The sequence below is a fragment of the Nanorana parkeri genome, unplaced genomic scaffold, assembly GCF_000935625.1.
Source record: "Nanorana parkeri isolate BGI_ZX_2015 unplaced genomic scaffold, ASM93562v1 scaffold83, whole genome shotgun sequence".
Taxonomy (NCBI): domain Eukaryota; kingdom Metazoa; phylum Chordata; class Amphibia; order Anura; family Dicroglossidae; genus Nanorana; species Nanorana parkeri.
This window is the reverse complement of record NW_017306351.1, coordinates 1,235,255-1,261,151: the sequence shown is the minus strand read 5'-3', so window position 1 is coordinate 1,261,151 and position 25,897 is coordinate 1,235,255. Positions and strand designations below refer to the sequence as shown.

General features: G+C 42.5%; 1 protein-coding gene across 1 annotated transcript in view; it reads left to right on the top strand.

Annotated features, from left to right (window-relative positions):
- The window catches only part of IFT27 (intraflagellar transport 27), a 57,697-nt gene that overhangs the window by 20,215 nt on the left and 11,585 nt on the right, over positions 1-25,897 (top strand). The window contains exons 2-3 of the mRNA XM_018552310.1: positions 11,058-11,137; positions 13,038-13,097. Of these exons, the coding sequence (XP_018407812.1) occupies positions 11,058-11,137; positions 13,038-13,097 (140 nt within the window). The remainder of the gene's footprint in view (positions 1-11,057; positions 11,138-13,037; positions 13,098-25,897) is intronic.

The window sequence follows — 25,897 nt, the reverse complement described above, 5'->3', positions numbered from 1 at the left end:
GTCTTTTAAAATTGGGCTGGGAAATACTTGTCACCAAGACAACCAACTTGTTTTTTGTTTGCTTCTTAAGATGGCATTACATCTATAGATTATCTGCAGATTTTCTATGGTCAGATGGAAAAAGTGTAACAGATTCTTCCAGATGGAAAAAGTGCAACAGATTCCTCCCTCTACGCTAAACTCTATGGATGGAGGAATCTCCCACTGCGTCAAGCTTCAGTATCATGCTAGTCGGCCCCGCTGGCTGTCAAAATACCTGAAAAATGCCAGCATCCAATCAGATTGCTCAGGTATTTTGAGAGCCAGCAGGGCCGACTAGCAAGATACTGAAGTTTGGCCCAGTGGGAGATTCCTACATCCACACATTTTACCGTAGATTGAGGAATCTGTTGCACTTTTTCCATCTGACCATAGAAAATCTGCAGATAATCTGTAGGTGTATGGCCAGCTTAACTGTTTAAACTGGCTCCTGATTCCTGAAGAAATTTGTCAAAGCCTGCATTTGGGGAATGCAGCTAAAGCTGTACATGGTGCTATATAACAGTAAGATTTTCATGGACAGTCTCGGCAACAGCATACACTGGCAGTTTGGTTGGGGAATTGATTTTTCTTTCTCATTCATTGAGATACAAAGAAATTCTTAGACTATTGAGTCATACTGCCGTCTACAGAAGAAATGGACTTTGGCAACAAAAAAAGTTGTTTGCCAGCACAGGATAACCCAACCCACAACCATAATACCTCAGTTTTTTCCTGTCCTCAGGAGAGTGAGCATGTCTTCAGCCCTGCTGTTCATTGTTCATTTAGATTTTTATTTTTTTACTAATGACGGCTTCTGGTAGATTTTTTGCTAGATATATTACATTCTGGAAAGCTCTCCTGTAAGTGAACACTGGTAGATTCAAGCTGGATATGTGAAATCCTAGATGGCTTTCCAGTCACCCATTCAGTGCAGGTTTTTTAATTAATTCTTTATTGACTGATACAAATCCACTGAGTACAGTAACATTTAGTGAAAGAAAGTATATAAAGTCCACAAATAACATTGCATCGTAAAACATCAATAACACACAAAAAAATATTGCATTTTAAAGGAGAACTATGGGGTTAAGGCTTTTCCCCATAGTTCTCCTTAGGGTAACAGGAGGACACAAACTACTATTGAAGAGCCCGGTGCAAAAGAGGGATATCGGTTTCCGGAGGAAAGTCAGGGTCCCCAAAGACAGGCGTCAGGGGAGAGGGGGCCGGGGACAGATCTGAGGACCTGAAAACCTTACATGTCACCCGTATGGTCATAGACCCCAACGGGTGGGATTGTACGTCATCGGCTATAGAAGAAGACTGCCACGGGAGGCCCTCAATCGGAAGAAAGACACTTTGTTCCAACGCTACCCACCACTTGTCATCCCTATGTAGGCACTAGTGAAGGAGCCTAGTCAAGTGGATAGCAGTATAGTATGCAGATATATCCAGCAATCCCCCCCCCCTCCTGATATCACCAGCAATCCCCCCCCTCTCCCCCCCCCTTTTATCCCTGGAAAGAGAGGATTCGTCTACTCAGCCTAGGTGTTTTACCTGCCCATGATTTTTGAAGATTCACATTAAAATTAGAAAGGCGGCCATAGGTAGAGACAGAGGTTAATAAGTGCGGAAGGGAATTTACCGGGCCGTGAGGAAGAAGAGATCATCCGCATATGCTGCCACCTTGTGAACCCCCGAAGAGGTCTGCAAACCTGAAATGTCTGTGGATTTCTGCACAGTGGAGGAATGGTTCTACCGTAAGAGGAACGGTTCTAACGTAAGTGCAAAAATTAAAGAGGACAGAGGACACCCCTGATGCGTTGCATTAGATAGGGGGAAATAATCTGATCTAGTTTTGTTAACGTGAACTGCAGCCGAAGGGGAGGAGCATAGCGCCATGACCCAGCATGTGTTTACCCAGGCTAAATGTGTCGGAGAAAAAACTGCCAACTCACCCTATCGAAAGCTTTCTCGGCATCCGTCGAAAGCAATATCATCGGGGACCGGGACCTCTTGGCCTGGTGAACAACATTGAGGACTCTAGTAGTGTTATCTCTCACCTTGCGAGTGAGTATGAATCCGGCCTGGTCCGGGCGGACTTACTTGGGGAGAAACGGCAACAGACGGCTGGCCTTGATTTTAGCAAAGAGTTTTAGGTCAACGTTCAGAAGCGCTATGGGACGGTAACCCAGATTGCAACGATATCTTGCTACAAACTTGTGTCATGGTTAAATTGTAATTCTTGTTAACTTGCCGCACACATTCCTGGCAAGTTGTAGACTTGCAGAACACTTGCAGCACAAGTTCTAGTTGACACTTTTAGAATTTGTTGCAAATTTGCTTGGCAAGTCTACAGCAACAGTCCTGCAGGTCTTCGCAAGAGCTCTGCAAACTTGCTGGTCTGGAGACTTGCACTGCAGACTTTCTGTAATTGTGCAACACAATTGTGAAGCTTGGCAAGTCTGCAATAGTTTAGGAAGACCTTTTCAAACTTGCAGAAAAATTGCTTGCTATCTGGGAATTACTACAGGAGGCATGATCCTTTATCTGGTTTCGGGATTACCGTGATCCAAGCGCGGAGAGTATCTATCGGAGGAGTGGTGCCATCCAGAATGGCATTGTAAGCCGCTAAGAAGGAACCAGTAAAGGTGTTGGAGAAAAATTTATAGTAAGGGAGCATGAAGCAGTCAGGCCCCCGGAGCCTTCCCTGGGTGGGCAGATTTTAGAGCCCACTCTAATTCTGCAGACTGGATGGGCAATTCCAAGCTATCTCTGTCCGCCCCTATAAGTGAGGGCATCCCAGAATATTGGATATACTGCAGCATAGATTGCATAGACCCCTGCTGAGTAGGGGGAAGAGGGTCCCGAGCCTAGGTTATACAGATTCTCGTATACTTTTTTTCAACTCCGCCACTATATCTGAGGATACCACTGCTTTACAGCCAGAGGAGGTGACAACATGGGAGATGCACGATTTTTGCCGGGCACCCATAAGAGCATTAGCCAACAGTCTCCCGGCTTGTCAGAGTACTCGTATAAAGTCCTACGCCCCTTGACCAATCTACTCTTGAATTTCATGAAAAACAGATCATTCAGTTTGGTCCGAACTGCCAGCAGTTCAGCACCGGACCTAATGGCCAGGTATTTTTTGTGAAGCCCCTCTAACACTCGAAGGCGATGCAATAAGAACGAGACTTAATTCCATCTTCCTACGAGCACCATGTTTGAGTGAGTATCCCTCGAATTGCACATTTATATGATTCCCAGATCATGAAGGGGGAAGTGGAAAAAGGAGCGTTGGTGGCAAAAAAGGAGGCTAGTTCGCGAATCTAAATCTGCCTTAACCAAAGGGTCCTGCAAAAGCGACTTATTGAGTCTCCAGGAAAAACGGGGAGACCTCGGGGCCAGCAGATCCCGGGTCAGGTGCAGTGGGGTGTGATCGGACAGTAAAATACTGTCTGTTAGCCCCCTTTATCAGTGAAAGGTCTTTCTGCTGCACGAAAACGTAGTCCAGGCAGGAGTACATCTGATGGGGAGCAGAGATGTATAGTCTCTCCCCTGAGGGTGACAGAATCGCCAAGCATCGACCAGATTGAGAAGATGGAACTCAGTCTCTAGATTTTTCAGGTAAGAGTAGGAGAGATGGGAGATCCCCTTCAAAACATCCCAGAGCGGGTCCAGTGGGAAGTTAAGATCCCCCCGCAAAATCAGGACACCTTCCATGAACTCCAGGAGTCACGGCACCAGTGCTTGTATGAACCCCAGTTGATCGGTATTCGGGAAATATACATTAACGAAGGTGACTGGAGTATCACCCACCTTCCCCTTGAGGAGTATCTCCCATTGTTGTCTAGCAATTGACTCTCAAATGTCCATGGGACACCCCTGGATTGGAGAACACAAACCCCCTTGGATCTGGAGAGAGGGGAGGGACAATAAGCCCACGGGAAGTCTCTATTAGCGACCTTGGGGACCTTTCCATGTTGGAAGTGGGTCTCTTGAAGAAATGCTACCTGGGTGTGTGACTGCTTAAGATAATTTTAATAGTCTAGAGTGCCTCTCTGGGATATTAAGACCTTTTGAGCATTGAGAGACATAATGAGAGGAGCCATATCTATCAACTATCGTGTTGGGGTCCACCACCAGAGGTAGAAAAGAAAGGAGACCAGAAGAAAGGGCAGGGAGGGAGGGGAAAGCAGGACAGAGGCAGCAAAGAGGACCGCAAGGGACAGTGCAAGTCGGGCCTCTCACAGTAGAAGGCATCAGATAGGGCAAACTATTTTTAGAAATAAGAATCCGATCAGTACCGAACAGGAAAAAACCTACTTTGGGGCATGTAAGATCAGTAACCTTAGTGCAAGTAACTTGGAGATGAACCCCTGGGCATCAGGGACTGTTGAAACATGAGCCCTACGCAAGGTCATATTGTCTAGAACTAGTAATGAGGCTATTCTGAATATTCTGATATAGAGTATAGCCTCTGAGGTATCTCATACAGTATAGCGGCAACTTAATACAACACTACAGGATATTGGTCATGTAACAAAATATAGCAGATGCTAAATGGTGGAGAGCATGCCCTCGGTGTCATGGAAGACATTCCCAAAAGAAAGCAGAGTGGAAACCCAGGCTGCAGGCCCCAAGGACACGCTTCCAATCAGAGTATGCTGTGCAAAATCATCAAATAAACAGCATTGAATAAAGTTGTTTCAGGGAGCAGAGACTATCGGCACCAGTATATCTGGGGATTCCCTGTGGAGTTATTGGTCCAGAGCTGAGGCCGCTTTTGTCTCCTAATCGCTGTTGTGAATTCCTAGGAGACCTATTCTAGTTTGAGGGTCCTCTGTCTTACGTACTGAGTCTACCTATTTGGTATTTTCTTCAGTAAGCATCTGCATTTTCCTGGCCATTTTGTGTGGTAGTTAATTTATTTCTTCTCTTTGTTCTAGGCTTGCTTATGTACTTCACAAATTAGCCACATGGGGAGCCCTCTTCTTTTTCTTCTCAAGGGAAATGTTGCTGTTTTACTCTCCTCTTCCCCCTTCTCCATGGTTGTGGATGATGTAGTACTAATTCAGGAGTAGTGATGGGCTCGGGCGTGTTCGCAAGCGCCTCGTGCCGAGCCCGCCAGGAAGCCGTCAGCGCGCAGGGCCAATCACAGGCACTGAGACATGTTCCCGGTCCGCAGCTGCAGAGATCGGGAAATGTCTCAGTGCCTGTGATTGGCCCTTCTCGCTGACAGCTTCCTGGCACGAGGTGCTTGCGAACATGCCCGAGCCCCATCACTATTCAGGAGCACATGGGTCGCACTTTCATGCTATTCTGTACTTATTGAAGTATTTAGAGTATCTTGGGATGCTTATATACTTTATAAATTGACCAGATGGAGGAACCCTCCTCTTAATTTTTCTATTACGAGCCATTCAAGGGAAATGTTGTTGTGTTTTAAAACTCGCCACACATGTTACAATCTGATTGTACAATCATCTTTTAGATGTACCAACAAATATATGTAGTGCAGGGGCCTGCCTGATTGGATGCAAATTGATTGGATAGTTTAGGTAGGTCCTTATATTTTATGGCTTTGGAAATCTAAAGTTGATTGCAAAGAGATTATATGGTCCAATTGTAACCTTTTTGGCAAACCTTACTTTTACCACCTCCATCTTCTCCCTAGCTGTTGATGACAGAGCACTAATTTAGGAGCAAACATGCACACCTGGGAGAGCGGTATTCTGGTCCTTTTTTAGGATTAAAGGTGCCCATACACCTTACGACCATCGCAAGACTTTTGTCTTGTGATGGTCGTGAGCTTATTAAAAGCTTGTATGATCTGCCCATCGTGGACAGGCAGATCGTACTTGCGATCATCGAAAGCCCGCCCCGCTCAGGGGCGGGCTTCCAATGACCGCAGTGAGGGGCGGGCTTCCAATCACTGCAAACGGGCAGTGTGCGCCTGCACACACCGGCACGTTCGGCAGTTGTCGAACAAGCAGGCCACAACGGAAGACGTGCGACTGTACAGTAGAAACGGTCGCACGCCTTCCATACACTGTACGATTATCGTATGATCGTGGGATTTCCCGCTATTATTATCGTGGGATTTCCCGCAATTCTCGTACGAGAATCGTGCAGTGTATGGGCACCTTAAGAGTATCCTGTGAGCCAACAGCTTTTCTGGTCATTTTTAATATAGTTACTGGCCAGTCAGTTTATACTTGTGGAATCTAGTTTTTTTAAGCTTCCTCTGACTATTGTAAGCTGCTGTGGATTTTTATGTGCAGTTGTTCCTAAGTAGCATTCCATTGACCCTCATTGCTTTAGATTAGCCAACCTTGACTTCTGGCAGACGCTCTATGGCTACTACCGATAAAGTCTATTAACAGACATAATGGGCATGCTTCACTTGGTGTGAGTCTTGTGGCTTCCACCCTCATTAAAAATTAACCCCAAATGAACAGCAGCGTAAAATTGGCCAGCAGCAGGACATTTTTAATTGGAAGAGAATTGGCCCAAAATGTACTTGAGACAAAGAACACAGACTGGGGTTTTACTACAAGAATTAAAATACTGCTGAGGATACAACTGTGTAAAATTGACCAGCAGCAGGGTATTTTTTATTCAGAAATAAAAATATCTAACCAATGTATGCCTACCTTTTTTATTTTTGCTAGGGGGATGGGAGGGTCATGGTGAATGTGATATGATATATTAGGTAGTTTAAGTGCACACTGTTAAAGAAAAACTTCTCAGTAACATACAAACAACCCTGTCCTAGGGGGACAGGAACAAAAAGACTGGGGAAGTCAGCAGGAGGAGGGGCTTTTATAGAGAGGGTTAGGCCTTGTTTAACCCTTTTGGTTCCTGTCAGCTAGGGGTAATTGGATCTAAACCCATTTGTCAGCGCTGCCATGGATATGGCCAGGAAAACACTTTTTTAGTTTTTGTGGGGTTTTTTTTTTTTTCTTCTTTCATATGATGCAGCATTGTGCTGCAAACAAAAGGCAGCTCCAAGAACAGATAGTCAGCAACAAGTGAATGCAATACTTTGAGCACCCCAAACTTAAAGACCCTATATACAATTAAAAAACAAGAGATGAAAACCTGAAATTACTACCTAAGGAAGCTTTAAAAAAAAACAAAAAACAGTTTAACCCTTTTGCTGCCAAGCCTTCTCCTTGCTGGGGGTGCTGAGTGTCAGTCACCGCTCCCCGCAGGGATTCCCCCCCTCTCCTCCGTTTCTTCAGCACTGACTGGAGGGACAGACAGGGAGGGGGTGGGCAGAGCCACCTGTCAATCAGGCAGCCGGGTTTGATATTGACAATATTGTCGGGATCTTTCCCTGCTGCAGGGCAGCTGTGCACTGTCAGCATATAGCGGGCAATAGCCCGCTATATGCTGAGTTTTTTGGTCACAGGAGATGATGATAAATGTCATCCTGTGACCCTGTAGAGAACTATGGCAAAAAAAGGTTGGGCCGTAGTTCTCTTTTAATCTCGCTTTTGCCAAACATTTACTGATGGTGTATCAATCACAGTCATTTAAAATGTATTCACCTGCTGTGAATGTTTGGTGAATGTCAGGTTCACAATAATAACCCTATGACTGCTATGTTATCCCCTTTTTATAAAAGAGGGATAACATATTTATAAGAGGGCTGACGTATCCAAAAGCCCCCTTATTGGCCCTTTTAAGCATTCTAAGGCCGTCATTAAAAGTCAATGCAGTGCATTATTGTTTTAAAAAAATAAAAAAATCTCATGAGCAAATCTGCATAAATATGCCAGAACAACAAACCTCAAACACACCATATTCACCACACAGGAAACCAAGGTAGCGTCGAGCCTGAACCTCATCCTTAGTAGCTAATAGGGCAGTGGTTCCCAATCTTTTTTTTTTTCTAGGGCTGTAACGATTATTTTCGTAACCGATTAGTCGATTTTATTTTTTCTATAATTCAGATTTAAAAAAAAAAATACCTTCTATTTAAAATAAAATACACGTAAAGTTTAATTCAAAATAAAGCTGAATGCAATTTTTTTGCAATCGCACCGCACATTTCAGTGCAGGAGATCACACTGCAGGCTGGAGACTTGTACCACTGAAATGAATGGCACTGCAAAGCACATCCTGCAGCAGAATTTGTCAGGCTGCAGTCAATCAGCAGAGTAAGGAACTGAAGGAGAAAGTTCTACTTCAGGTCCTCCCCTGCTGATTGACAGCAGGCAGTGGGTGGGTGCAATAACCAGCCTGCTATTGGCTACTGCAATGTAAAATAACCAATAGCAGGCTGGCTATTGCTCCTAGCCGCTGGATGGGAGCAAGCTGTAAGAGGGGGCATGGAAGAGCAGTGAAGACATGGGGAGGAGCAGCGGGAACAAGCAGCATGAACACAGAGGATCAGTGGGGACATGAAGAGAAGAAGCAGAGGCAACGGGGGATTGCAGAGGCACATTGGTCTCTTTTCCCCGCTGGGCGCCGACAGCAGACACAGCCCGCAGCATGCAGGGGCTCTCCGCGGGGAGGAGAGCAGGGGGCGGGAGAGTGAGTTTTGGAGCTCTCCTCACCACTGAACACCGGCTGCAGGGGTCTGTGTCCCCTCCCATCACCACAGGGAGCAGTGGAGAACAGAGGGGACACAGAGCACATGAAACAACTAATCGAACAATCAATTATTCGATAATGAAAATCGTTGACAACGATTCTCATTATCGATTAAGTCGATTTACGTTGTTGCAGCCCTACTTTTTTCACACGAATAGCCCTTGGCAGTCGATTTCCATAAACTGTACCCCCCAAAATCTGTCAATATTGTACTGACACTGCTAGCAACTTGTCCAGTTATTTAGAACCAGTACCATACTGACACCGTCCTAAACATGTCCGCAGGTGTATAATCAGCATACCTGGGAACTTTTGAAAATCAGCAGAACTTACAATGTGGGTGGGATAGACAGTGGTGCTGGAAGCAGGGCTAATAGTGTCTCACATAGCACAGAGCAGAATCATATTTAATAGGCTGAAAGACACTGACATCTGAACTGGTTAGTACTGGAATGTAGCAGTATTGCTAAGCCCCATTCCCTCTCCAGTGTGCTCTTTTCACTCACTCTTCATTTAACACACTTGATTCATATACCTGTGTCTGCAGCATCCATGTGTATTTAAAACTGCACTTTCATAGATGAGGCTTAAGGTGGCACCACAATACAACCAGCTAATTCTGAAAAGATATAAACTTGTTTTATCCAATTCAGTTATAAAAAAAAATGTCTTGTATACCTCGGTTGCATAGGGGGGACCCACATGGGAACACTCGGCTATGGCTCCCAGATCACAGGGAATTTCTCTGGAGTTTCACTTTAGTCATGTGACGATCACATGAGTCAGAAAATGTCACTGTGTACCTGTAGCTGTGTAGGTCTTTAGGGCTGATGGAGGATAAGACTAAGCTGGGCTTCCTGGGGTATATAGGGTAGAGCGAACAATAGCTAGGTTATAAATCAATAGAGCATCAGTTGGACAAAGTCCATGGGAGCTGTGAGGTCATTTTTATTCTGCCACTATCAGGCAGGCCCTGAGTACCGGTCCAGAGACAGGAGGTGCCAGTACAACGTACTGGTGCATTCCGGCCTGCTCTTCAGTGTGTGTGTCTCCTCCTTTTCCTCTCCTGCACCCAGCAATCCAGCCGCCAGGCCGCACAGCTTCATGCATTTCAACAGTGTGGGTGGGTCATTCCCCAGCACCATAACCATGAATGATGCTATGGAGCCAGGACACCTACAACCTAGAAACACTTGCTGCTGTTTAGCCCTGCTGTTTGCATCCTAGCAACCAATGCTGGGTCGCTGCACCCAGCAATCCAGCAGCCAGGCCGCACAGCTTCATGTATTTCAACAGTGCAGGTGGGTCATATGCTAGCACCATAACAACAAATTACACCATGCTGCAAGGACACCCGCACCATAGAAAGGCTTGCTGTTGTGCAGCCCAGCTGTTTGCATCCTAGCAACCAATGCTGGGTGGCGCCATTGCTGATTTTTTATTTTTTTTTGTACCCCTGGAGGTATGCATACCCCAGCTTGGGAACTACTGCAATAGGGCATAGCTATTCCTTTTGAAACTGTGGCCATTGTATGCTGCCCTGAAAGTGAGGGGGAGCCTCACCAATAGGGACATAAGAGCAATAAAACACTTTTTGTTTTAGTAGAGTAAAGCTGTCCAGTAAACTAACAGATTCCTCCATCTTTGCTTAACCTCTGCTGGAGACAATGCCCAATCCCAATCCTCACCCCTGCTAATTGGCAATGATCGCTGTTCAGAAGTCCGTTTTCCTCCCAGCTCTTCCAGTTTAAGATCAAAGAATGTCAGGCAGGAGGTTGCAGACGTTGCCACTCACGGAGCAAATTGCAACAGGGTTCATCAAGAATCAGCCCAAAATGTGTTTTGTGTATGACAAGCCTTAGGGTAGGACTAAAATCTTATATAGCTTTTTTTTTATTTTTGCCTTTGTCCACACTTAAACAAGAAGTAAATGTTCAGCTGAAACGCACAGCAATAAAAAGGTATCTTAGGAGAGCATATTTCACTGTCATGGCATTCTGCATCTGTGGTAGTATTGCCTTTAGCACTCAGAGGTTGTTGATTAGACATTTGTGAATGTGAAGAGAAGTCCATGTAGCACAGTTCCAGCAAAATGCACACAAAGCCTACACAGATGCTTATAAGACTGGTACCTTTTACAGGGTAAAAGAAGGCCAGATGCAGCGGCTGTGGCCGGTGTCCTACTCATTCGTTAAGCTCTTATAGCAAAAGTGTCAATGGGCCTTGGTATTTACCTACTTCTTCTCTCGCATTAAGGACAATCTCTATTGCCATATTACAACTGTCATTTTTACTTTACAGTAGACTAGAAAATATCTCACGGCACACTAGTGTGCCGCGGCACAGTGGTTGAAAAACGCTGGACTAGAGTGTTCATATAACCATGGGGGTTATAAGATGATGTAGGTGACAATTATGTTTCTCTCAAACAGGTGACTCAACAGTTGGGAAAAGCACACTGATCCAGCTGTTCCGGAGTGACGGAAGCCACTTTCAGAAGAATTACACTATGGTAAGGCTATGAAGTATGGTCAGTGAGTGTTCCTTATGCCTGTCTAGAGGATTCTGATACCTGGTTTAAAAAAGTGTATTAAGCCACATGCTTGCATGATTCTTCACTTTTGCCATGCAGCAGCAGTAGACCGTGGTTTGTATTGTTTCCACTTGGGACAATGTGAATGCTAAAACCAACACCAGCATAATCCGATCTGGATGCAATTTTGCTTCAGTGCCTCCGTGTGCATTATTATATATTATGGCATACATTATTGTCCAGTCGTGTTAAAGTGTACAATTCTACTTTTGAATTCACCTTCAATAAAGCATGTGCACCTAACAAAGTAACAAATCCTACTGTTTTTCTTTGAATAAATGCCTATATAATTCTTACAAGAAATGTTTTTATGGTGGCTGTCTTTGCTGACCTCTTATCCTGAAAATGCTAGTTGCCAGGCTGATCCAATGGCTTTTTTAGTTTTTGAGACCCAGAACAAATATGCAGATCAGCATTTCTGACTTTACTCTGGCATCCTTGCTCTATGTCAGTGACTTGGAAAGTATTGAAGTCTGAGATAGCCAGGCAAAACATAACAAAACAAAGCGGTATGCGCTTTGAAGCCACATCTACTTTTATTAGTTACACGCAGTTTGTGCCACGCCACTGTAGAGACGCCCGATCGCTTGTGTTTTCTGCGGGTGTGCGCGAATCCCCCCCGCGCCACTGCCGGTTCCGAGTTCTGCTGTGCCTTGTGCAGGCCGGGACCGGCTTGGTGGCTCTGTCACCGAAGATCAAAGGGTGATCATTACACGATCTCCCTCTGATCTCCGGCGTCAGAATGCAGGAAGTGATGTATATTACTTCTGCATTCAGCTGTCATTCCTGGCCACAGATGCTGGTGAAGCAGATGCTTCATCAGCTTCTCTGGGGGTGACATTAGGGGTCTTGGAGACCCTTGATGTCTCCATAAAGAGGACCTGTCATGTACATTGGCTATCGCATAGCAGACTTCTTATCGCCTATGTTATCGCAATAAAGTTAAGTGTAAAAAAAAGTTTTTAAAGAAATGAAAGGATAAAAATCACAAAAAATGTTTTTAAAGTCCCCCACTCCCACATGTACACGCAAACATGCGATAGGTGCAGCTACAAGCGAAAACGACGATTGAGCCCATTGTGCCGCACATGTTGCATATCACCACGAACGTCGGATCGTGAGCAATAATTCTAGGATTCGCTGTTAGCACTAAACTGATGAGTGGTCAAATTTGGGTGTGGTAGTTTTTTGCGATTTCTGCGGGCGCGCACATTTTTAAGGCTTCACATGTTTGATGTATATTTACCTGACGTGCCCCTATCTTTTATATTTTACTCAAAAATGAGGGTAATAAATGTTTCAAAACTTTCGGTATTTTTATTGTTGTATAGTAAAAAATAAAAACCCCATTGGTGATTAAATACCACCAAAAGAAAGCTCCAGGGGAGCCCAAATAATGGTAACAAATTAATTTCAGTACAGCGTTGCATGACGGAATATATGTCAGTCAAACCACTGCAGCGATGAATACTGAAAAATGGCCTGGACTCTTCAAGTGGTTAATGTTACTTTGAAGTCTTAATTAGTTTTTATGAGGCCATTATGTTGAACTGTGTAAAATAATTTGCTGAAATCAAGGCTACATCCACAGCACCACCATGATCCAAAACATTTATGATATAGTCACAAAATTAAATCAGGTTAGTCTGATATGATCCTCCATTCTGCTTTGGGTCCAGCAAGGTGTGTCTTCCTTACTTCCTTTATAGTAATGTGCATTATAAAAGTGTAATGAGTCATTATCGCTGTTTTACAAACAGACCCAACAGTGTGATGTATGTAAAGAGGAAAATATGTTAATTTTTCCTTTTTCTTTTAGACAACTACCATGGATGTTATTATGAAAACTATACCGATTCCAGATACTAGTGATAGTGTGGTATGTAAAATATTTATTCTCTAAGATTGCATACACAATGACTTCTCATTATCAGACTTATTCAGTAAAACGGCTCATAAGTAGCAGTAATAGTCTGAAATGTGCAGTAACCTACAGAAAACTGACTTGGGTTTTACAGATTTTAATATTTACAGATGAGTAGTGATTGGTTTCTATAGGGTGCAGCTCTTGGTCTTGTGCGAATAAGCTTGCATATTATTGTATCTGCATGTGTGGCTGAGATCATTTTCAGTAACCTTATATTATAATAGATAAACATTAGGTAAGGGCTATTTCAGAACCTGCTTGTAATGCTTAGGTCATGTAAGAGAGGAACATTTTTGTCAGGATACCCTTGGCCCATAAGCTAAATGGTAGGTTAGAAACATTCTAGATTAGACAATGCAAATTTTTTGTATGATAATAAAGCATAAGTGTAAGTTTTTCAAAATTTAGTGTTTTGTTGGATAGTTTGCAAACATTGTAAATAAAAACTGAGAGGGCACTTTGCAGCAATAATACAAAATGGTGTGTGTGTGCCCACTGCATGGAAGGACGTATTTTGTAGAAACGCGTAAAAAATGTGGGAAGAGGAGGAGCATGACTGCCTTTTTTCTAAACAATTTGAAGTTCATGCTCAAAGTCCCCACAATTGGAGTTCGGTGAACAGGAGATTGCAGACACAATGGGGTTTTGTTTTCTAAAGGCACTGAGAGGCTGTTCACTTTGGAAAAGTGTATGTTGACTTTGTGTACTATGTTCATTCACCTTGGATACCCAAAAGCAGAATATTTCCTTGTACATGACTGAATGTTCAATGCTAACAAAGGTTAATTTTTGTTTTACTAATATACACTTTGCAAAGTGAACATTTACTTGCCAAGTAAACAAATTAATCCCACTGCCCCAACACTATTGATCGGGAAGTGAGCGAAAACATACCGCCGCTTGCTCACTTCCGGTTGATCTCCCTGCAGAGAGGAGCGGTGACTCTCAGTTTAAACCTGATTTTGCACTATCAATGACTTATAGGGCCCATTCACATGGGTGCTGCATCTTTTAGTTCATCAAAACGTGCATTACATAGAGTTCAATGATAATGCATGAATAATGCTCCACACCACAACTTCAAACATATAAACAGGTCCCCAATGGGGAGAGAAGTTCTGACGGAAGACTAGGGCTGCAACCAACTAATCAATTTATCGATAGTGGAAAAATTAGAATTGTCAACTAATCTCATTATCAATTAGTTGTTGCGGGTCCCCTAGTTCTTTCCTCCTCGCTGGGAGTCCATGTTTCATCGGCTCTATGTTCCCTCTCATCAAAGGGGAGGGGACACAATCCTGTGCAGCCAGTACCCAACATTGAGGAGAGCTCCCCCCCCCCTCCCTTTTGCATGCTGCGGTTTGTGTCCCCTCCAATCCCTGCTGGTCTCCCCCCACCTGTATCAGCAGAGGTAGTGGGGAACAGATGGGACAGACTGTTGCAGCTGGCACCCAGCGGGGAGGAGAGACTGGCTGTCAGCCATTGCTTTTGTCACTCCCCACCCCGTAATAGTCAGCTTGCTATTGGCTATTTCAAATTGCAGTAGCCAAAAGCAGTCTGGCTATTGCATCCGCCTGGCTATTGCATCCGCCTGCTGTCAATCGGCGGAGGAGCGAATCTGAAGGAGAACTTCGCCGCCAGCAACTGTCATTCTCTGGCTGAAGATAGTCAAGGCCATGTGTGTTTGAATAGCTTCTTTGACGTGGAAAGCTGTCACAAGGGGTCAATAGATCCTAATGTCACTTTAAAGAGAACCTGTCCCCTCCAATGTGCTATCACATAGGGGGCTTGTGAAAGTTTAAATAAAATTAAAAATGCAAAAAAAAAGTAAAGTCCCTCACCCCTGCGAATGCGCGCATACTAATGGAAACACATGTCTGGTGCACCTATTTATGAAAACGACGACTGCACTACACATGTCGGGTATCGCCGTGAGCACAATAGTTTACGGGCCAATATTCATGGCTAACTCTAAACTGATGATTGGGCTTCAGTGGGTATAAAAAAGAATAACCCCTCTTTAAAATAATCACATTTTGTTGCTTTGCAGCCTGAAAGACAGACACAGTTTTTGTTTTATCCAGCTGTATTTACTCAGTGCAACTTATAACATCCAAGTGAAGGCTATGATACCAACATGTCAGAAAAAAATTAAATAGAAAACTGAGTTGGAAAAAGGATCACCCCCTTGTGTCAATATTTTGTTAAACCACCTTTTGCTTTATTTACATCCTTTAGTCTGTTGGGATATGTCTCTACTAACTTTGCACATCTAGACTTTGCAATATTTGCCCACTCTACTTTGAAGAACTGCTCAAGTTCAGTTAAATTTGATGGCGACCGTTTGTGGACTGCAGTCCTCAAGTAATTCCACAGATTTTCAATGGATTTTAAGTCTGGACTTAGGCCATGGAAGGATATTCACCTTTTTTCTCCTTCAACCACTGTGTGGTCATCTTTGCTGTGTGCTTGAGTCATTGTCATGTTGGAAGGTCAACCTTCTTCCCATTGACAACTTTCTGTCAGAGGGCAGCAGATTTTACTCAAGAATTTGACGGTATTTTGCCCTATCCATTTTTCCTTCTAACCTGACAAGTGCTCCAGTCCCTGCTGCAGAGAAACACACCCATAACAGGATATTACCACCTCCATGCTTTACTGTAGGAATGGTGTTATTTGGATGGTAAGCTGTATCGGATTTCCGCCAGACATATCGTTTGGTGTTGAGGCCAAACAATTCAATTTCATTCTCATGTGACCATAACGCCTTTTTCCACGTGGCCTCAGAATCTTTTTAAGGTGCAGTTTGGCAAAGCTCAGTCGTGACTGCATGTGGCCTTTCTTGAGGAGTGGTTTATTTTTCTTGCAACCCTCCCATACAAGCCACATTTGTGGAGAATGTAATATTGTTGGCACATGCACACAATGACCACTCTTTGTCGTAAATTCCTGCAACTGCTTCAGAGTTGCTGTAGGCCTCTTGGTAGCCTCTCTGACCAGTTTCCTCCTGGCTATTTCATCCAGTTTGGAGCGACGTCCTGATCTAGGGAGGGTCTGTGTGGCACCAAATACCTTCCACTTCTTAATAATAGACTTCACTGTACTTCTAGGCATTGATAAAGCCTTTGAAATTTTGTTTGTATCCATCTCCTGACTTGTGCCTGTCCACAACTTTATCCCGGGGATCTTTTCATAGTGCCTTGCCACCCATAGTTCATTGCTTCAGTTGCACTACCAGGGACTGAAATGCTCCAGGAAAGCTCTTTTTATGCTGAGCTAATCAAAATGACCACAGCTGATTGTGTGCCATTGAGAAGGTGATTAGCTACACCTGATTGAGTATACAGGGCTTGAAAAATGTTAGGGTGTCTCACCAGTCAGTCAAAAATCTCACCAGTCAGCATGACCGGACTATAGCCTTGCAATTTATGTTAACCTTTTTTTGGGACAGATAGAGCTTTTCTTTTGGTATATTATCACCACTGGGAGGGTTATTTTTTACTATATAATGAAAAAAGTACCGTAAATTTCGAATAAAATGTTTTTTTCCCTACGTTATGTTATGAAACATCTATTCTTCCCCATATTTTTGGTAAAATATAAAATACGGGGTCATGTCAAGTAAATGAACAATAGAAAAATGTCACCAGCACACCATAAGTTGAAAAAGCAAAATATTTTATTGCCAATAGCTGTATCTCATTGGCAAGCGCTTTTGGGGCCTCGTAGGGTCCCTTTATCAGGCTTAGAGAAGGGGACCCTGCGAGGCCCCGAAAGCGCTTGCCAATGAGATGCAGCTATTGGCAATAAAATATTTTGCTTTTTAAACTTATGGTGTGCTGGTGACATTTTTCTATTGTTCATGTGTGGCGGTGCCATCCGCAGTAATTTCGTGCACCCATCTTCATCAAGTCGGAATCCCGGTACGGAGTGCGGTATGGTTCCTGTTTCTGTTACGTCAAGTAAATGGACACCAAACATGTCAAGCTTTAAAATTGCGTGCGCGCGCCCGCTAAATCGCAAAAAACGACCACACTGAAAACTGGCCATAGGCGACGCTTAAAACGATTTTACCGCTCATCAGTTTAGTGTTATCAGAAGATAATAGCCCTAAAATTACTGCTCACATTCCAATGTTTACGGTTATATGTAACGTGCAGCACAATAGGCGCAATCATTGTTTTCGCACATAGGCGCACCCAACGCATATCTGCATGTGTATGTGGGACTTACTTTTTATTTTTATTTTTTTTATGATTCTTTAATTTTTTTTCGGCTTCATCAGCTTCTGTAGCTGGAAAGTGACACTGAATGCAGGAAGTGATGTAATATACATCACTTCCTGCATTCCGGGACTGGAGAGTAGATCAAAGGGAGATCGTGTACTAATCTCCCTTTGAACTCCTTTCACAGAGCCGTGCCGGTCCCGGCCGCATTGGGCACAGCAGATCTCGGGACCGGCAACCTAGGGACCGGATCTCGGGACCTAGTCATTTGACCTAAAATCATGATTTTGTATTGTTTTAGAAAAAATTTGACCTGTCCCTTTAAGAAAAAGTATCGGTAATTGGTATCGGCGAGTACTTGAAAAAAAGTATCGGCACTCGTACTCGGCCTTAGAAAAGTGGTATCGGTGCATCCCTAGTAGGTGCCACACCCCTGAGGTTTGTAGTAACAAGAACAGAAAGTGGGGTTTTAAAAGCACCAAAAGACAACTCCACAAAGCAAGAATCCGTATAAAAAGTTAATTTTTAATTGTGATAATTTTTAAGAAACTGGATCAAAGATCCATTTAAAAATCAGCTAGGTAGATAGCTCCCTGTATGCTCACTCCATGTAAACCTTTCCTATAACATGATTTTTAACATACAAGAAATAAAAAATAATAAGTAGTAATTGACATGATAACGTTGCAAAGATCAAGGAAAAACATCAAGACAACAATTCATTAAATGCTGTAATAATATATGAAGTTGAAATGTTTGAAGATGGAGAAGCTGATACGACGTTTCACGCACACAGGCGCTTCTTCAGGAAACAGGGAATATCTGTGTAATTTTAAAAATAAGGAGCATAATAAACATTCATGATTCTTTCTAAAGTAATAATAAAACATGAGGTAAGGTTTTCACCTACCAATTTGCATAGGCTGATATGTATGTATCTGGGCGGGTCTATGCGAGCTGCGCACCCACACAGTCCCCCCTAGGGATGGGAGAGGTAAAGCATGAGCGAAGTCCCAATATTGAGTCAGAGGTAGGAGGTGGGAGACACAGTACAAGCCTGGGAAAAGATGAATAAAGAAGGCATGATCATAAGCCACAGTCCAATTCATATGGGGATCATGGCTAGTAAATATATAGAGGAGTCCTCTCATTAGTAGCAAAGTATATAGTTACGGCCAGCGTAACATACGTGAGAGGAGTATTTCGGTCGATCGGTTTGCTGGCCGAACAGTTAGAAAAGAAAGGGCAGTGGACCGAACACGGATGCCCACCTGCTTGTCTCCAAAGATTCAATCCTCCAATACCCCCACACCACCCACATCCAGCGCCGCCGCCTCCCGGCTGCAGACTGATGTTGGTGGCTTACGCGGGCGCTATAACGGTATCATGACTTCAGATGTGTTATCGCGCCGTCTGGGTAGACTCCGCCCAAATGATACGCCCCTACAAGAGAGCTCTGGTGGAAGTGATAAGGTCTTGTTTAGATGATTAGGAAGAAGGGGGACGAATCCTCTCATTCTAGGAGAGTTGGCTAGAGTGCTGATTCACTGAATCATAAAAAAATGGGAGGAGCAACCAGGCTCTGTGGATAGGAGCATGCATGGTAAAGGGGTTTTTTTATACCCAGAGATCCGATACCGGCCGACCATATTATAGGTCGGCAGCGCCCTGTTGAGTACTCTCAGGGAAACAGAGGCTCAAAAGATCCCCCACACATCAGGGACAGCGGGGTGCGCAAAAGGAGAGGGGCCCGAACGGCCCGGACCAGACACATACCGGTCAGAGCGTTTGGTAGTGTGCCCATAACATATGCCAACATAATAAACACATTAGAGAGATTATCCATTAAATATATGCATAATTCATCAATTAACCAACTTTGGTTTCAGTGGGATAGTATCTATAACAATACTGAATATATAACATTGAATCTAACTTTTAGTTCTAGATCTCTATTTAACATTCCTTCTTGAACTCAGTATAGTGATATATAAGACTATAGGTGGTGTTTCGAGATATCTAGTCACAGAAGCAAGCACGATCGAGTCCCCAGGGCCACGAGATTAAATAGGATAATAAGACCTGGAACATTCTCCGCACCCAGATATGTTAGCCTCAGGTCCCAGTGGGCCTGAAAAGCATTTCCCACGCCTATGTAAGTTAGCCAAAAGTCAGCTTGGCAAAATGTTTTTTCCTGAAAAATGAGTTCTCCTGGTGTACAGCCTATTGGCCTAAGTAGCCTTTCCCGCACTTATATCGGTTAACTTGACAGGGTGTCTGTCAACAGAATGTGGTTCTCAATTGGATATTGTCTCATCCTCAAAATTACTTCGGACATCTATAGTGTCGCGTAGTGTTAATCAAAATATAGATCTCTGTCGATATAGATCTATAGATAGAAATCTATCTATTGATACAATTTCTATATATACATTGTTTTCCAATTTTGGTGTGTTTATTTTAAATAAAAGTTTGGTTATTTTGATTATATTGGCTTGGAGTTTTCTTTCTTAAATTCAGATTATTTTAAATCCATGAAACTACACCTGTACCCGCAACACATGACATCGTACAGCCGTGTCCTCCCATAGGGAAGAAAAGGCTGCTGCGTGCAATCACATGCAGCACCTGTCCCACCCAGGATCTGCTGTTTATGGGCGTGTATGCCCAGTGTGAATGAGGCCATACAGGGAAGCTTTACCCCTCACCTGAAGTAGCTCTTCTTTCTTACCCAGGAAACTCCAGAAAACTAATTGCTTAAGTATTTTATTACAGTGGCACACCAGCTTAACATACTTTTTGGAAATCAATTGTTACACCCCTTTTTTGGGGGTGTGGTTAATAATATCATGTGTATAGAGGAATTACTTTCCTCGGATAATGATATTCTGCATACATTTTATGCCCGGTGGACCATTTTGGTTACACTTTTTTTTTTTAATCAACCGCTCTAAAAGGAATACATTTTGTACTGTAGCAACCTATGTTATGCTCATCCTCTTCACCCCCATCCCACCCTTTTCTTTTCTTCTTTGTCTCTACATAACGTTTTTATATTCTCTCATGTTCTTCTTTTATCCATATGCAGTTGGTATATGGTTTTTCTTTTTGGGCACATCATACACCTCATTCGATAAATGTTTTGATATTGCTTTGCTTTTGGCAAAGATTTTATATAACAAATTTATTGTCATACTAGGTCTTTCTTATTGCTTGTGCTCAGTCCTCCATATTTCTGCTATGTAACGTTAAAATAAGAAATTATTTGCCACTGTGCCTGCATTTTTACACCACAGACTATTTATTATATGTTGGTTGTTGTCTAAAACAATAAACAAAGATTCAACCATAAAAGGGGATTAAGCTCCGGAAACTACGGTGGTTAATGGTGGGCTTGGGTAATACATTTACAAATCTTTGAATCACTAATCCTGCTAAACAAACCTGTATGATAAAGTTGAAATGCCCCCTCAATGTGGATTAATCCGAATTCTCACTAGTCTTTTGTTGCAAGATTTCAAGGGCTGGGGCAGTGATGGGAGATTTTAGCTATCCTGACATTGACTGGCGTAAAGGCACTGCTGGAACAGTAAAAGGGCGGACATATTATTATAAACCTAGTGCAAGACAATTTTATTATACAATCTCTTCATTTCAAACAATGCAGAGCTTATTACTAATGTTCAAATAAAAGAACATCTGAGTAGCAGTGACCATAATATGATTTAATTTAAATTAAGTTGTACACAACAGGTCTTGCAGTGCCCAATAGTTTTCACAGTGCCCAACTGTCCTAACAGTTCCCAACCATACTCGCATTACCCAGCACCCTCACAGTGCCTCAACAGCCTTCACTGTGTCCACTGATCCTCATATTGCACAGCTGTTTCCACAATGGCAAAAAACTCATAATGAACAGCTATTCTCACTCAGTGCCCCCAGCACTGTGATTTTGGATCTGGTCTTCACTGACCAGTTCTAGACCCCAGCGTTAGGCCCATTTGTTGTACTGCTGCATATATGTGTAATGCATGCAGGAAGCTGTTACTCCCCAGGTCCCAACAATGACGTTGTATGAGCTGGATGACATTTTGCATTTACTGAGCAAGCATCAAATGCTCACTTGCAATGTTATTTGCATATTAAGTGATCACCAACATGTGAACCCTGCAAACCTGTGTGCATCTCATTCCTAAAATAAAGCATTCCTAAAATAAAGGGCATACATTCATATTGAGATTTACCATTCCACTAGATTACAGAAAGTCACACTAATGAAGATATAATTAGAATTCTCAAACTTTGCAGATTATATTGTGCTTTTAAATATTTGGCAGAGTACAAATTATGTAAATGTTACATTGGGAAAAATTATAGGAAAATGCTTTTTTGTCTAATTCCTTTTTTTTTTCGAGTAAAAACCAAAGAAATAAAAATGAATGCATCCAAATGGGCTACCAAAAAAAATCCTATTTTTCCTGGAAAAAAAGATTCATAATATGTTCGAGTAGACTACAAGCTGAAACAACGTAAATGCTGTGGGATTTATGGAGGAAAAAGGCCTGGGAACTCAAGTGGTTAAACAAGTGCTATAAGTATTATTTTCAGATAACTCTGTTTTTAATGTTGGGAATTGGATGCCTTTAAGTTGACTTAGAAAAAGGAAATCACATAGTTCCTTTTCACATAATACAAAGACCCAGCGCAACTTTAAATCTAAATGGTATGTATACACAATTGTATATACAGCTGATGAAACCTAATGAGATAATAAGTGTAAAACCGTTTACACTCTGTAACATCAATGTTAATTCACAGATATATGAAAGCTAGCTTTCTAACAGGAGTATAAAATAAATCATTCTTAAATGTGGTGAGTGCTCAGTTCTTGTGCAGGACAGCTAATCCTTAACACTCAGGAAGTTGGTCAATTAATCAGCAGATTCTGGACAAGTTCTATTCATCAGCAGATTTGGGACAGATGCTAGTAATCAGTAGATCTAGACAAATTCAACTAACTGGTATTTTCCTTAACCTTCTAAAGAAACCTTCAGCTGCAGACAAAGTGTTGAATATAGATCCAATTAGTGCTGGCTTTAGCCATAAACAAGCTTTTAGCAGACTTTAGCCAGATTCAAAATTTGTGATAAGGGAAGTACACAGGAAGTACAGCCGCAGTGCCTGTTTGTAGTACAATATGCATAAAACATATCAAAGTGACACTAATCACTTGTACAATCAGATTGTCACGTGTATGGCCAGCTTTAGGCAGTGAGCTCTTGCTTCAGGGGTTCATGAGCTATATAGAGGGGTCCATGGGTACAGTGTTGGCACAAATTCAGAGATGATTTGAGGATCTACAGCTGAGTGATACACAAATAAGATACCCTAACTATTAACAAAATGCATTTTTACTCCTAAGTTTAGTGTCATTTTGGGGAAAACTAAGTTAAGTTTCAGCATTTACTGGATAGTATTATCGACTCACGAATTGTTTTGTTATTTAGCATATCGGATATCACAACACTACAGCATTTCAGCTTCCATACAGCATCACTATAGGAATGGGTAGGCTTAATGGAGTAGGTAGGTTTGATAAAACTTTTCCAAGATTTACCACATCATCCGCTTTTTAAACGAAGGGCAGTGCTAACCGTTAGATTTGACTCAGATGGTGTTTGGCAGCCTAACCCTGCAGAATACAGTAAGAGAGCATCAAATTTCCTGGAATTGGGCCCTAAAGCTAAACTCCAGTTATTCATCTAGAGACCCCAAATATTTACTGAAATCCGCAGTCTTGTAATGCTCCAGGTTCCGAGGCTTCTATCTTGCATTTTTACAGAGGAAGCGAGGTCCTTCTTTGGGTGTTCATGTCACTGCCTGTGTGAAATGAATACATTCTATAGGTTGCCCAGTTGCAGGGACTTCTCCAAATCCAGTGGCGAGATGACATTAGAAAGAAGTGACCAAACAATGGACATAGATTGCAGCGTTGCATACCCGGTTGTGACTCCTGGAAGCAACTCTGGAGATGGAGATAGATGGTGGACGAAGGTAAATTTTATAAAGGCTTTACAAGGTGTTTAACCATTTGCGAAAAGTGAGTAGGAGGAGAGACAGTCATGCCTGGAGATTGACTTTAAGCTTAACTAATAAGTTTTAACATTGGGCTTCAAGTAAGGATAAACATGTATCTTTGGACAAAACCATTGCATAGAGTGGAGAAGGGTTAGACTCTTGCTTAGTTTTGATTTATCATCTATATCGAATCTCCCATTGGCGAGATTCACCTCCTCTATTTGTGTTGGTGACCATTGTCACCCAGAAAGAGAGAGGAATTCCAAAATTTTAGAGTTGTCCTAGAAAATAGGTAGGGGAAATCATCCAATGGGGGCACTTATTCTGGGGACAACTGTTTATGATGGAAATTCCCATCTTCTTGGGAGATTTCCTCTAACATGCCGTTGTATCTCTGACACAGGAAGTGGACTGAAATATCCCCAATGTTACTCAAACATAACCTAGTAGGGGTTTTAACCGTCCGATACTCCAACAACAAAAACGACAATTTTTGGCCTTTCATACACTTAAGAATTAATTGTAGGGGTTTGGACAAGTGCTAAGGGTGACTGGTAATGATTTAAAGTGTTAATCCAGCCCATTTCTTTTTTTCCTTTGGTAAAAAATGGAAGGGTTAGAATCTGTTTGTTTTTTAATCGCTGCTGTATAGACGTCCTCTTTCTTCCTCTCCTAGAGCGATAACCGATGAGAAGAAATCTCCCAAAAATGGGAGAGAATACCACCACTGGAAGCTATCAGTGGAACAGGTGTCCACAGTGCAAGATGTTTTGTTGACAACTGTAAAGTTGTGGATTGCCCCTCACTTTCTTTCCAAGTAAAAAGTACATTGAGGCAAGATGTCTTGGTGAATCTCCCCAATGCGGTCATAGGAATAAAAATCTGTTAGTTTCCAACTCCTCCCCTCCCCCCCCCCATTACCCACCATCAAAAATGTAAAAGGAAATGCTTTGGCTAGAGTTGGGATTTTTAAAGGAGAACTATGAGATTAGTGCTTTTACTCACCTCTAGCAGACCTGTGACAATGAGACTGTTACAGGTCGGCTCAGTAGATCGGGAGGTGAGCAAACACATACCGGTGTTCGCTCACTTCTCGATCCTGTCACGGCTCTCTGCCGTGACAGGGGAGGCGCTGGATTCCCCGCTTCGATCCACCAGCGCTGACTGGCGGAACGGACGGGGGAGGGGGCGGGTACAGCTGGCTCTGCCTCTAGATAGGCAGAGCCAGCTGTCACTCACGCAGCTGGTCGGATCTCGACATCGATGTCGGGATCCGCTCCGGCTGCAGCGTCTCAGTATACCGCAAGCTGTAGCTTGCGGTATACTGAGCTTAGGGTGACGGGAGGACGCTAGTTTGTGTCCTCCCGTTACCCTAAGGAGAACTGTGAACTGAGTGAAAGGGTGATTAATTTAATTGGCCTGTTTTCAGAGTTATAGATAGATAATGTCAGGGCAAGCAAAATTGTGTTTATCCGTACATTCCACAGAAACCAGTTTGAGATGTTTCTAAAATGTTAGTCTTTGGAAATTGTATCTCTTATCTCTGTTTGTGTCTTTTAGTAGTTTACTTTGCAAATCCGCCAAGGTTGCCTCATGATCCTTACTAACTTGATTAGTTTTGTCTTCATGTGCATGAATTGAATTGGTTTATGCTCCACCATCCCCATTTTAGTTTCACATATAACCCTTTGCTTTAACAATAAACCTTTGAATATAGTGTGAATACACAATTTGGTGTTACTCTTTATTCCCAAGTACTTGTCTGAAGCTGGCAGCACGATCGAATCCCAGGAAATCTTAACAAGATACGTCCTACCTGAGGCGTGGGTTCAATTCCCACTAAGGGTTCAATCCCTTCAGTGTCCCTTTCCTGAGGGACCTTAACAGTGAGGAATAGTGTAATGGGTGGGTTCAGGGTTAAGGAAATGTGTTTTTTTGTTTTGTTTGTTTTTTTTAACTTTTTTTATTGTTATTACTGCTAAGTCCTACACTTAAAAATGCTAGCGCTGAAAAGTAATGTTCCTGCATTTCTTGCATATTTCCTTTAAAATTACATATATTTTTTAGGTGAAATACCCACCATCCTGAAAAATCTTTGCTAAGATGCTACAGAATTTTGATTTGCTTATTTTTACTTGTATAACAGATTTGGGGGAAAAATGAATGACTAATACCATGAGTCAGCATGAAATTAGGTCATTAGCGTATAGCACATGCCAGAACTCAAAGGTTTCTTAGGAGTAGGATAAAAAATGTGTATGTCTGCTGCATAGGAATACCTTCTACAAACCACCCTTATTTTAGGGACATCATTCATTTAAATATTATAGTGGTGGATAAAATGCCAAGAATGCTAAATGAAATAGGAGTTTAACCTTGAATGAAATAAATCTCTGTTTAAAATACAGCTGCAAAACTTGATTGTCAATTAGCATTATGTAAATTAAG